Genomic DNA, 13,308 nt, shown 5'->3' on the forward strand with positions numbered 1-13,308 from the left:
CGAGCGGATGAAGAGACATGCTGATAAGAAACGTCTGGATCCGCCTCAATTCCGTCCGGGAGACAAGGTCTGGATCTCCTCCAAATATGTTTGTCTCAAAATACCATCGTATAAGTTGGGTCCGCGGTTCATCGGCCCGTTCGAGGTTCTGAACCAAATCAATCCCATGGCTTACAAGCTAAAACTCCCGGCCACCTTACGGATTCCCAACTCCTTCCACGTATCTCTCCTCAAACCAGTTGTTCTTAATTCTTTCTCTGACGATCCAGGTACCACCCCAGCTCCGGTCTCCGCTGAGGACGTCTATGAGGTAGAGAACATTTTGGCCACCAAAAGGGTAAGAGGAAAAACCTTTTTTCTGGTGGATTGGAAGGGGTTTGGCCCAGAGGAAAGGTCTTGGGAACCCAGGGAGAACATTCATGCCCCTCATCTTCTTAAGGAATTTCTTGCAGGCCTAAAAAAGAGGGGGCGTAAAGTGTGTGTGTGTGGGGGGGTACTGTAGCATCGGCGTCTCTGCCTCCTGCCAGGCAGAGACGCCGTCCCCCTTACCGCCGCGGTTCTGGTCCGGCGTCTTCTGGCCTCCCCGCTGCTGCTGCACGTAGCTTCCCAGGCACTGTGCTTAGGGCGCACTCCCTCTCTCTTAAAGGGGCCGCGCGCGCCATCCTAAAGACTCCCCGGCCAATGGCCGGAGGACTTCCCATATATAAGGCACCTCCTCCAAAATGGAGGTGCCTGTGCAAGGTTGTTGCTCTGTCTGCTTACTGTTGCTTCAGCCTTCAGGTCCCTCTGCAAGTCAGTTCTGTCTGCCAGTCTATCAGTCCAGCCCGCCAGTCTGACTACAATCCAGCCCGACAGTCTGTCTACTATCCAGTCCGCCAGTCTATGGGCTCAGCCCGCCTGCTTACCTGGAAGCACGTGCCAGTTACCTGCCGTGCCCGCCAGCCTGCTTACCTGGAAGCACTTGCCAGTTACCTGCCGTGCCCGCCTGCCAGTTACCCGTTGTGCCCGCCAGCTTGCCTAACCGGAGCACCCGTCTGGCTATCTGCCGAACCAGCCAGATTATCTACCCGGACCACCCGTCTGCCTTCCAGCCGTGCTCATCCGCTGTACCGGTCAGTTCCTGCCATCTGACCTGTGGGAGTCACCTGCTCTCATACAAGGTCGGTCCCAGAGTGGCACCTGGTCCCCCTGCTCGGTCCCTCCCTGGTTCACGGAGTCGATTGAGCCGCCGTGTGACCTTGGTCAGGCCGAGTAGGTACTTATTCACACCACTCTGGTCTCTCCTTGCACCGCAGCACAGAGGTTCCCCCACCCGGACCCGTAACACATATAAGAAAATAATATTTTATTGATAACAGGCAACACGCTTCAAATGCGGACTGCTTTCTTCTTCAGGGCCTAGTGAAGAAAGCAGTCCGCGTTTGAAACACATTGTCTGTTATCAATAAAATATCCTTGTATACGCGGCCAATAATTATTCATCTTCCACCGACCTTGGAGCCCAGCTACCTCATTTTGCCACTTTGCTCTTATCTTACCGTTAGGACACTTCATGGTCCATAGATCACGACAAGGAGGTGCAGCCAAGAAAGGATCGAATATGCTTCATTAGGGTTGTGCCTAGACCCTAGCACTGATATCACTTGAGGGGCGGCGCTGGTTTCTGCTTTTTCCTGCACGCCAGTTAATCTTGTTACAATGTGCACTGACAGTGCGCTCTCTTGCTGGCTCATCACAGCCGGCAAGGGAGCGCACTGTCACTGTCATATTGCACATTGACAATATCCTACTGAGCATACATCAGAATTGACAACCGACGCATGCTCAGTAGAGCAGGGACTAGTTCAACCCCCTGAAACAGAGATCACTGATGATGATTCATTTTAGGATGGAGACAGAGGCTGTGGCACTGACTGCATCTTCTGCCCCCTGATGACGATTCATTTGAGTATTCCAACATGCACCAGGGGTTCTCAAACAAAGTGTCATAAAAGAGGAAGTAAAAAAAATTATACAGTTAAAGTAACATAGATAGGGAAATCAGACCTTCAGCAGGCGGAATGTTATCATGACGAGAGCGGAGTATAAAGCTGTGTCACTAATGGGTAGCAGCCCCAAATCAGCATCGATCACTTGGGTCCGCTATCCATTACTGACACAGCGCTATGCTCCACTATCTTGTCATGGTAGCAGTCCATCTGATGAAGGTCTAATTTATAAGACTGAAACCTTACTTATTTTGGGTTGCACTTCTAATAAAGCATTATATCATTTTTACATACTTGAAAGTGCCGGATTCCCCTTTCTTTCTTTAAATATATGGAGTGGTTTCCTATCTGAGCACCCACCAACACGGAGTGTTGTATATCTTGTATATTCTGTAAAGCCATGCCTCAGCTTATGCCATCAGTTAACAAGCTACACCCCACTAAACTTGTGCTGTAAAAACTGATGGGTCGGTTGAAAAAAAACATGTTTAAATGTCGGCAACTGTTTATAAAGTGGACTAAGCGTTCTCAACATTGTGAGAGAGCGCACAGTCTAGCTTAGCAAGTTCAAAAACCCAAGACTGCATTTCTGAAGTAGGATTGACATACTGCATTACAAAAACAAAATAAAATATATATACATATATACACTGCTCAAAACAAAATAAAGGGAACACTTAAACAACAGAATATAACTCCAAGTAAGTCAAACTTCTGTGAAATCAAACTGTCCACTTAGGAAGCAACACTGATTGATAATCCATTTCACATGCTGTTGTGCAAATGGAATAGACAATAGATGGACATCATTGGCAATTATCAAGACACCCTCAATAAAGGAGTGGTTCTGCAGGTGGGGACCACAGACATCCCAGTACCAATGCTTTCTGGCTGATGTTTTGGTCAGTTTTGAATGTTGGTTGTGCTTTCACACTCGTGGTAGCATGAGACGGACTCTACAACCCACAGAAGTTGCTCAGGTAATGCAGCTCATCCAGGATGGCACATCAATGCGAGCTGTGGCAAGAAGGTTTGCTGTGTCTGTCAGCATAGTGTCCAGAGCCTGGAGGCGCTACCAGGAGACAGGCCAATACACCAGGAGACGTGGAGGGGGCCGTAGGAGGGCAACAACCCAGCAGCAGGACCGCTGCCTCTGCCTTTGTGCAAGGAGGAACAGGAGGAGCACTGCCAGAGCCCTGCAAAATGACCTCCAGCAGGCCACAAATGTGCATGTGTCTGCAGAAACGGTTAGAAACCGGCTCCATGAGGGTGGTATAAGGGCCCAACATCCACAGATGGGGGTTGTGCTCACAGCCAAACACCGTGCAGGACGCTTGGCATTTGCCACAGAACACCAGGATTGGCAAAGTCGCCACTGGCGCCCTGTGCTCTTCACAGGTGAAAGCAGGTTCACACTGAGCACATGTGACAGAGTCTGGAGACGCCATGGAGAGCGATCTGCTGCCTGCAACATCCTTCGGCATGACTGGTTTGGCAGTGGGTCAGTAATGGTGTGGGGTGGCATTTCTTTGGAAGCCCTCCATGTGCTCGCCAGAGATAGCCTGACTGCCATTAGGTACCGAGATGAGATCCTCAGACCCCTTGTGAGACCATATGCTGGTGCGGTTGGCCCTGGGTTCCTCCTAATGCAGGACAATGCCAGACCTCATGTGGGTGGAGTGTGTCAGCAGTTCCTGCAAGATGAAGGCATTGTAGCTATGGACTGGCCCGCCCGTTCCCCAGACCTGAATCCGATTGAGCATATCTGGGACATCATGTCTCGCTCCATCCACCAACGTCACAAGTTGCACCAAAGACTGTCCAGGAGTTGGCGGATGCTTTAGTCCAGGTCTGGGAGGAGATCCCACAGGAGACCATCCGCAACCTCATCAGGAGCATGCCCAGGCGTTGTAGAGAGGTCATACAGGCACGTGGAGGCCACACACAATACTGAGCCTCATTTTGACTTGTTTTAAGGACATTACATCAAAGTTAGATCAGCCTGTATTGTGTTTTTCCACTTTTATTTTGGGGGTGACTCCAAATCCAGGTCTCCATTGGTTAATAAATTTGATTTCCATTGATGATTTTTGTGTGATTTTGTTGTCAGCACATTCAACTTTGTACAGAACAAAGTATTCAATGAGAATATTTCATTCATTCAGATCTAGGATGGGTTATTTGATTGTTCCCTTTATTTTTTTGAGCAGTGTATATATACATACATATCTATATTTTCACAGATCGAAAAAAAAAATGCAAAGAAAATTTGATTAAGGCTGCGTGCCCATGATGCGTTTTTCATGCGTTTCCGCTGCGGAATTTCCACAGCGGAAACGCATCAAAAACGCATGGTAATCCGCACCACATGGTCCCCAATGGCATTCCGCAATGTCAATGCACATGCTGCGGATTTTTCCGCAGAGTTTCTGCAGCGCTCATAAATCCGCAGCATATTCATTAATTTTGCGGAAGCGCCGCCATTGACTTGCATTGAGACGCATAGAATCCGTGTCTGTACATTTGTACACGCGGATAATATGCGATTCAATGTGCGGATGGTACCAAAGTCTGGAGTACCATTGTACCTGTAAAAAAAAGAATAAAATAACAAATAAAGTTTATATTCACCTTTCCGACGGCTCTCTGCATGCCGGCAGCGCTGAAGGACCTTCGGTGACGTCACAGTCATGTGACCGCAGGCCCTTCACCGCTGTGTCTCGCGATATGCCGGCAGCCAGGAACCAGACAGGAACGAGCGCTGCAGCACACGCCGGGGCATCGGGGGTGAGTATAGCTTTATTTTAAGCATTGTTTTACGATCACACTATATAAATCCATGCTGTTTGCATGGATTTATATAGTGTGACCAAGTTGTCAAGCACTTTCCAAGTGATGCTAATCGCCTGGAAAGCGCTTGTCAATCTGCATGCGGAAACGCATGTGAATCCGCATGTATTCTGCAGGAAAAACGCATGCACAATCTGCATGCGTTTTTTTCTGCCAGGGAGATGCAGAAATGCTGCAGAAATTTTCTGCTTCATTTCTGCATCGTGGGCACATAGCCTTATATTGCTGCTAATATAAAATGTTGCATTTTTTCCACCCTATAGAACAGATGGGAAAAAAAAAGCAAAACACCAATACTAAATTATTAGAGGACACTGTTCTGCCCAATACTGTGAATCAATGCTGACGGGCAATCTGAAAAAATGCATGCGATACTGTGATGTTTATTTTCTATACGATTTTGGCTTTTAGAGGCGAAACATTTTACAGTTTTAACTGCAACAAAACAGATTCCAGATCGTAGTAACCACAAGCTCTGATTTCACCTTGAGATCGGTTATTCAGCACCAAATGTTTCCCCATCAGGCAGCGCTGGTATCATACATGCATCCTATTAACCAGACAGGACACATGCACAATACTTGTTGAATGTGACCCTGCGAGTATCTGCTTCATTGGCACAACCCCTTTAAGTTACAAACCTACGATTGCTTGTTTTTTTAAAGTTTTGCAGTGTGCAGACGTAAAAATTGTGGCATAGTAGATGCTAAGTAGATATGAGATGAAAAGGCTTTAAATCCCAATTGTCCTGTGCTATAACTTTTGCTATTGGCAACATATCTGTTAATTCTGTGGATTCCATGTGTTACATGTAGATTTTACTGTGGATACACTGCTGAAAATCTGCTACCTGTGCAGCTATTCTCAATCTGCAAATGTTCTAAGCCAAACAACCTTCGGGCTGAGTGCCGGGTTTCTGATACAGTTCCATTGCAATTAATTTGAACATGTGAAATTATTAAAGGGGTTGTCCAGGCTTACGGCTTGTGAATCTTCACAGTGTGCACTGTCAGGAGTCTCCGATGCCAGGCGTGTTACTGCCAGTATGTGATTTGCAAACATGTGCAGACTAGACGTGTCCGGCCTACACTTGTATTGAGTTAGGCCGGACACGTCTAGTCGAAATGTGGCCACCCTTTCCTCCCCAGCTGCGGCCTCCGCCATTCTCCCCCCCCCTTCCGTCCACCCTTTCCTCCCCAGCTGCGGCCTCCGCCATTCTCCCCCCCCCCCTTCCGTCCACCCTTTCCTCTCCAGCTGCGGCCTCCGCCATTCTCCCCCCCCTCCCTCCCCAGCTGCGGCCTCCGCCATTCCCCCCCCCCCCTCCGTCCACCCTTTCCTCCCCAGCTGCGGCCTCCGCCATTCTCCCCCCCCCTCCGTCCACCCTTTCCTCCCCAGCTGCGGCCTCCGCCATTCCCCCCCCCCCTCCGTCCACCCTTTCCTCCCCAGCTGCGGCCTCCGCCATTCCCCCCCCCCCCTCCGTCCACCCTTTCCTCCCCAGCTGCGGCCTCCGCCATTCTCCCCCCCCCCTCCGTCCACCCTTTCCTCCCCAGCTGCGGCCTCCGCCATTCTCCCCCCCCCCCTCCGTCCACCCTTTCCTCCCCAGCTGCGGCCTCCGCCATTCTCCCCCCCCCCCCTCCGTCCACCCTTTCCTCCCCAGCTGCGGCCTCCGCCATTCTCCCCCCTCCGTCCACCCTTTCCTCCCCAGCTGCGGCCTCAGCCATTCTCCCCCTCTGTCCACCCTTTCCTCCCCAGCTGCGGCCTCAGCCATTCTCCCCCTCTGTCCACCCTTTCCTCCCCAGCTGCGGCCTCAGCCATTCTCCCCCTCTGTCCACCCTTTCCTCCCCAGCTGCGGCCTCAGCCATTCTCCCCCTCTGTCCACCCTTTCCTCCCCAGCTGCGGCCTCAGCCATTCTCCCCCTCTGTCCACCCTTTCCTCCCCAGCTGCGGCCTCAGCCATTCTCCCCCTCTGTCCACCCTTTCCTCCCCAGCTGCGGCCTCAGCCATTCTCCCCCTCTGTCCACCCTTTCCTCCCTAGCTACAGTCTGTGTGATAACCCCCTCCGTGCGCTTCTCTCCTTACGCACACCTAAGTTCCTACCAACTCCACAACCATGGACTCTAAACTTTGGTGCACCAACAGCTGATGACAGTGGCCAAAAACTGCAATGCAGCTGAAGCAGACAGTTATGTCATTACATTAGTAATTAGCAAATTGGTTGTTATCCAGGATCAGAGTGGAAGAAAAGGTTAGAGGGGCCTAATGCAGAAGGAACATTAGTATGCATATTATATACACATGAGATCACACAAGTGTATATATATATTTTTTTAGTGATACTTTTGAGAAGTCTATTTTTATTTTAATTACAAAAACTCCGGCTGTAACCATTTTATGTCCCAGCAGCACAAAACCATTGATTGAGAGACAGCTTCCTTCTCCTGCAGTGGTTCCCAGACTCCAGTCCTTCCAGTCCCCCCAACAGATCCAGATTTCAGAATTTGCTTAGCATTGCACAGATGAGTTTCATTAGCAAGGCATCAGGAATTACCACAGGTTCTCTCACTTGTGCAATACTAACAAAAAATCCTGAATTGATGCTCTGTGGGGGGCTGCGAGGACCGGGGAAACCCTGTTCTGCTGTGTGTCATTAGTACATGTCCCTCATACAGACAGTTACACTGCAGATCTTCATTCACACAAGACATCTATATAGTTGTATAATGATGAATGATGGCAGCACAAGCAGAAAGTCCGCTGACAGGTCATCATCTCTGTATCAGTAAATGCCATATGTTGGCTCATCAGAGTCCCGGTACCGGTCCAAATATCTTAGAGGCTGACCGTGAGGAAATTTTATTTGTGTTGGATGATAAATTGGAGGAAACTGGTGTTCAAAGATGGGTTCCTTCATATCTAGGAGGAAAGAAGAAACGATCATCAATCAGGTAAATTAACATAATTTTGGTAGCAGTAAATGACTCGGTCTCCTGATTTCCCAAATGATTGGAGTTATGTCCAATAGCATGAAGGTTTCCTGTACTTATCGCTCTCTACCGACACACTGTAACAAGTCCAGCTGTGTGCAGGCAGCACAATCTATCATGTGGCAGATAATGGTGGGATCAGATCCATGTACAATGCACTCACTCAGGACATTGTGGAACATGTGGCTCACGCTGTCGTCCCATGCGCACTGGAAGAATGCCAGGCCCGCCGGGGTCATCTTATCCTCATACTTTCTGTAGAAATCCAAAGTCTTAAATGTCCTCATCTTCAAGTTGTGGCTGTAAGAAATGTACAGTTTAATATCTGCATCTAAATAAGACTGGGATCATCAAGGTAAAAGCAAACTTAGGATGTTACCAAGGGTTTGGGAGCAGCTCGTCCTTGAAATTAATATGTCCTTCTTGCTTGAATAGGATGAATATGTATCTATGGTATCCGGTGCCTTTGGCAGGGAATGCGGGGAAGTAGTGACACACTTCATCTCCAGAATATACCTGGTTACCAGGAATGTTACCGCTAAAGAAAACCAGAGACAGCGTGAGACTATATCCAGCCGAGCACAATACAAGGAGCGCAGCCAGACGGACAGCGAGATACTCACACCAGCCAGTGCACATACTCAGAGTCTGTCGCCCTCAGGTGGCCATCTGGAAGTATAGCACAGATGTGAATGTGTCAGATATCAGAGACAATTCAAAGACAATCCAGCACTACAGTATAATAATAATAATCTATATTTTCATATAGCGCTAACATATTCCACAGCGCTTTACATACATTATCGTCGCTGTCCCCATCGGGGCTCACAATCTAGATTCCCTATCAGTATGTCTTTGGAGTGTGGGAGGAAACACACGCAAACACGGGGAGAACATACAAACTCCTTGCAGATGTTGTCCTTGGTGGGATTTGAACCCAGGACCCCAGCGCTGCAAGGCTGCAGTGCTAACCACTGCGCCACCGTGCGGCCCTAGTATCAGACAATGTATAAAGTAGCACAAAGATATAGAAAAGTGACTGCTGGAAAGGTCAAAAACCCCAACACAAAAAAATATGGTGGTTTGGGAGGAAGGGGGATAGCCACTAATCTTCACAAGTTTTTTAGTAATCTTGATGCTTATGTATATCCCCCAAAGAATGACCATGCAAATGTATAAAAATTGCCATAAGTTGCTTTAGAGTGGCTATTTTTTTATTCTTGGGGGGTGGGGGAGGCAGAGACAGCAGCTACAGTTCTCGCCTTTGCTTTCCCTACTGATGCAGCACAAACGCTGACAGCCTCCCTGGTCATTAGCTAGTATGTGACCAGTCAGTGGCCGCATGCTTTATTTTATTGGCTTTAGTGCCGAGCCATCAGCGGGGCAGCCCGTGTCCCACGAGGCCATCAGCGGGGCAGCCCGTGTCCCACGAGGCCATCAGCGGGGCAGCCCGTGTCCCACGAGGCCATCAGCGGGGCAGCCCGTGTCCCACGAGGCCATCAGCGGGGCAGCCCGTGTCCCACATGGCTACTGATAGGTTGAAGTGAAAAAAATATCTGCATTAGATCAGCTTGGAAAAAAAACATCATCATTTAAAGGGGTAATCCGGCTCTGCTCCCACCTCTACTTGTGATGTCCCATTTACAGATATCTGCTTGCGTGCATGAGCATCAGGTTATGTAATCCCCCCTAAACACCTTTAAGTGGAAATGAGTGGAGCTTAACTACCTCTGAAATGGGACTGGTGCATGATACCAGGTATCAGTAGATAGGACATCAGCTTCCCAGCTCACCTCAAAATGTCTGCATTAAATTGGCTTGACAATCATCATTTAAAACATTTAAAAGGGTGAAAACCAGCTTGGCTCCTACCTCTGCTGAAGCAGGAGTGAGTGTAGCCGGATTACCCCTTTATCGGGACAGGTATCAGTAGATGTGACATCACCTCATGATGTTGAAGTGAGGAGAGAAGGACTAACCTTGGAACTTCTGAATTTCATGGCTAATTTGTATTGAACTTTATTTTTGACAAAGAAAATTATCAACACCGATAATGGATGTAATTGACAAGTATTAAATCATGAAGATGCAAGGAAAAAACAACCCAGGATCTGAAATAGAATATTTCACAAATGTGAGATAAGGGTGACACAGAACATGGCAAAGCTTTCTCCTAAATACCTGGATTTGCTAGTAGCACGGTCCACAGAGAACCTTCCTCTGCCTCAAATGAAACCTCTGGGGCGCCCGCAGCCTACAATGATGAACATTGATCAGGTACGTCTCTATGTTAGGAGTCTAGTCCTAGAGTGCGACATACAGATGCCAACCTCTGTAGGAGTAACCACGTTCCCATAATACACAGGCATCACTGCATCCTCTCCTGTGCTGTACTGGATTCTTAATGTGACCCTGGGAACAAATGTGGCTTCCCCAAAAAGATCCTTGTACACCCCATAATGCTCGGCCACTCTCTGTATATGATTGGGGCCACATGATCTCTCCCACTCAGCCCGAACTTCATCCAGGGGAATTCGCACTAGGATAAAACAAAGAAAAATTTAATTAGCCTATAAAATATACAACATCCATCCTACAACCATCAATTTACAGACATTGTCACTGTGGATGTGAACTGCATTATGTGGATGGCTCAGGAGAACGCCCCCGGGGAGCATATTCCCAGTCTGCAAAAAAAAATCTTAAAGGAAAGAGAAAACAGCGGTCATACATGTGCGGTGACGTGAGGCTTTCTCTAGCTCCGGGTTCTTGTGATTTGCTTCAAGCACTTCCTTCTGGGCCTTTATTCTTTTTTTCATAGAAGAGGACATGTAGGGAAAGCCGATGTCAACCTTCTGCAAGCCGTCATCTAGGAGACAGAAAAAAACGGTATCTTACTGCAACTACGGGAAATCAAAAGGACAACTCAATGGGATTAAAGGGGTCTATGAAATAAAGGGACTGAGTGCGTGATATGCACATGGTCATAATTCCACTTTATTCCCAGTGCGGTTATGTGACCGCATGTATGAGATTTGTATACTTGCCGTCTGGTGCAGACCTCACTGTCCTCCACTAGAACATTGAGAAGCAGAGGAGGACTCTTTAATTACTCACAAGTATACAAATTGCATACATGTGGTCACGTAACCCCCAGAGAATACAGGGGAATAGTAACTGTGTGTGACTGATATGATTTTAGGGCAGATCCATGTTTAGCACTGCAGCCTTGCAGCACTGGGGTCCTGGGTTCAAATCCCACCAAGGACAACATCAAGGAGTTTGTATGTCCCCCCCGTGTTTGGGGACAGTGATGATGATGTCTCTAAAGCGCTGCAGAATATGATGACACTATAGAATTAAGCATAATAAATCCAGTCCGCTTTGGCAGTCATGTCGCCATGGCTGGCAGGACTGGATTAAGGACGCCCCCTCCAACTGACTGAACAATTACCGGCACCGACTGTTGTTCTAACCAGGATACACAGCCGGTATTGGAGTTTTCCGATCACACCCACATCCCAGCTCCTGATCAGAGATGAAGAGTAAACAGCATCCTGTACAAACTACCTACAGACTGCTGCTGTGCATTCAGATCATTTTCCATGAAAGAGTTAAAATAGATCTACGAAGCGACAGTATACTGGATTACTCAATGTAGCAGTATGCATGTAAGTATATATGAGCACATCGACAGGTCCAGAAACCCACGGTGAAGTCTGCAATAAGTGCAGTGTTTTCCACGAATGTGAACACGGCCCTGGAGGCGGCTCTTTCCCTATAGAGGACACAACAGGTGCAGGAACTGATATGGACACTACCTGCGACCGGGTACAGGAACTGTCTGTACGTCCTCCACCAGTTTGTCTTCTTGCTCTCCTTGTCGGCGTATTGGTAATACTTTCTGAAGCAGCGATACTTCTTCAAAGATTCCAAATCCTTATCCCGAAACTCGTCATTGGGTAGCGGGCCCAGAGGAGCAGCGCGCCGGCACAGGGCGGCTGCAGAGAGGAAGGAAAGACAGAACAAACCATGAAAAAAATGACAAAGTAACCACATTCTGCACAATCCGCCATCTGCAGAGGACACTCCTCACTGCAGCCTCCCGCTCTGACGTCATACTGATGAGCGGCAGCCGATGAGGATCGGTGACCTCTGATTGGCTGCAGCGATCACATGACACATCTCTGGACCAGCGCTGGTGCAGGACACACTGGCTGATGTGATTATAGGGGTGTAAGATGTAAAAGGACTTGGGGTTTAGAGACCACAAGTTAAAGGGATTCTATAGGGAGTATAGGGGTTCACTATTCTAAATGTGGAAAATGCCTTTAAAGGGATTGTCTTGGTCTGAGATACTGATAGGTGGTCAGGATCAGAGAAGTCTGACACCCGGCCCCCCAACCCCTCCCCCACCCAGAACTGTGCTGTTTCTGCTCCGGTCATACAGCCGACCAATGGGGATGCCAGACTGATCTGATACTGACGGCCTATAGTAAAGATTAGTCACCAGTATCTCAGTCCAGGACATTCCCTTTAAGATACATTGAGGTGACTTTTGAACATTGGGGGAAATGTATTAGCGAATAGACACCAGAAAACTTTAAGACGTGACCTGGTCTATAGTGCGGGCGGCAGGAGAGGGGAAGGTGCCTTATTTTGTGTCCAGGTTGTCAACTACCCCCTTAAGGCTGCGTTCACACACAGCAGTCGCGGTTCTCACTCCGGCACAATGCTCATCTACTCCGCCGCTTGTATGACCGCGTCCCTTTGTTTGGCGGAGCTCCACGTATGACAGGCACAGGCGGCCTGCAGCACTCACTCAGCCTCCGGTCCGGTAACCTGCCATTCCCGCCGCCTTACCCGCTGTGCTCAGAGTCCTCCCTGTCACAGGCCACACTGCCATCCTGGCCAAGGGCGCCGCCATGTTCCCTGTGGTCAGTAGACCCAGACGCAAAAGGCGGAGACACGCCGAGCATGGAACCAATCACTGTGGGACTGTGGGATGAAACAACCAATAGAAATCCGGTGGTGACAGTCATGTGATTATGTCCTAACCAATCACTCTGCACTACGGGAAAGGGTGAAAGGAAAGACAGAGAGCGCTTTGGCCAATCGTGTCACCAGTTTTGCCATTAATTAATATGGCCGCTACCAGAAAACGTAAACGTCGTTGTCTTGGTAACTGGATGCGTCTTAACTCCATGATGACCGGTGGGATGTGGTGATAGCAGCAGGCTCATGGCTGACGTGCTGGTGCTGCGGGCCATCCGGGGGAGAGCCAGGACCCTGAACCTGAGCGGGAGAAAGCTGCACCGTGTGCCGGGGGCGGTGGGCTGCCTCACCCAGCTGGCGACCTTACAGCTGAAGGATAACTCGCTGTGCCAGCTGCCCGCAGAAGTGATCGCGCTGAGCAATGTGAGAGCCCGCACTGATACTGGGCTGTAACTGGATGATACTGTTGCAGTATCTGTGAGTTGGTATCTC

At 48.9% G+C, this 13,308-nt stretch overlaps 2 protein-coding genes and 1 long non-coding RNA gene across 4 annotated transcripts in view; 1 reads left to right on the forward strand and 2 right to left on the reverse strand.

Moving 5' to 3' along the window:
• Window positions 1-5,201: 5,201 nt before the first annotated feature.
• Window positions 5,202-6,257, reverse strand: LOC141264488 (uncharacterized). Of its 2 annotated transcripts, none has more exons than XR_012319967.1 (2): window positions 6,220-6,257; window positions 5,202-5,696 (listed from the first exon to the last, which is right to left on the reverse strand). It is a non-coding gene; the product is annotated as an uncharacterized lncRNA (long non-coding RNA). The 2 variants fall into 2 exon arrangements; XR_012319968.1 differs by lacking the exon at window positions 6,220-6,257 and adding an exon at window positions 5,973-6,013.
• A 914-nt stretch (window positions 6,258-7,171) lies between these two features.
• On the reverse strand, window positions 7,172-12,835 carry MRPL38 (mitochondrial ribosomal protein L38). The gene is made up of 9 exons (XM_073679573.1): window positions 12,685-12,835; window positions 11,643-11,822; window positions 10,553-10,690; window positions 10,152-10,360; window positions 10,003-10,075; window positions 8,445-8,490; window positions 8,201-8,359; window positions 7,985-8,121; window positions 7,172-7,750 (listed from the first exon to the last, which is right to left on the reverse strand). Exons 1-9 carry the CDS (start codon window positions 12,746-12,748, stop codon window positions 7,614-7,616), a joined length of 1,143 nt encoding a protein of 380 aa, XP_073535674.1. The 5' UTR covers window positions 12,749-12,835; the 3' UTR covers window positions 7,172-7,613.
• A 135-nt stretch (window positions 12,836-12,970) lies between these two features.
• The window catches only part of LRRC69 (leucine rich repeat containing 69), a 42,159-nt gene continuing 41,821 nt past the window's right edge, over window positions 12,971-13,308 (forward strand). Inside the window, exon 1 of the mRNA XM_073679574.1 lies at window positions 12,971-13,239. Coding sequence (XP_073535675.1) covers window positions 13,063-13,239 — 177 coding nt within the window. The 5' untranslated portion in view covers window positions 12,971-13,062. The remainder of the gene's footprint in view (window positions 13,240-13,308) is intronic.

This window comes from Phyllobates terribilis, unplaced genomic scaffold, assembly GCF_046119375.1.
Source record: "Phyllobates terribilis strain yellow unplaced genomic scaffold, ASM4611937v1 Scaffold_4__5_contigs__length_816908805, whole genome shotgun sequence".
Lineage (NCBI taxonomy): Eukaryota > Metazoa > Chordata > Amphibia > Anura > Dendrobatidae > Phyllobates > Phyllobates terribilis.

Bases quoted from the DNA above. Each gene is read 5' to 3' on its own strand.
- MRPL38 (XM_073679573.1), bottom strand. From the start codon at position 12,748: ATGGCGGCGCCCTTGGCCAGGATGGCAGTGTGGCCTGTGACAGGGAGG. The intron at 11,823-12,684 runs GTAAGGCGGCGG...TCCTCTCTGCAG, and splicing joins GAGGACTCTGAGCACAGCGG to CCGCCCTGTGCCGGCGCGCT. The intron at 10,691-11,642 runs GTAGTGTCCATA...TCTGTCTCCTAG, and splicing joins GTTCCTGTACCCGGTCGCAG to ATGACGGCTTGCAGAAGGTT.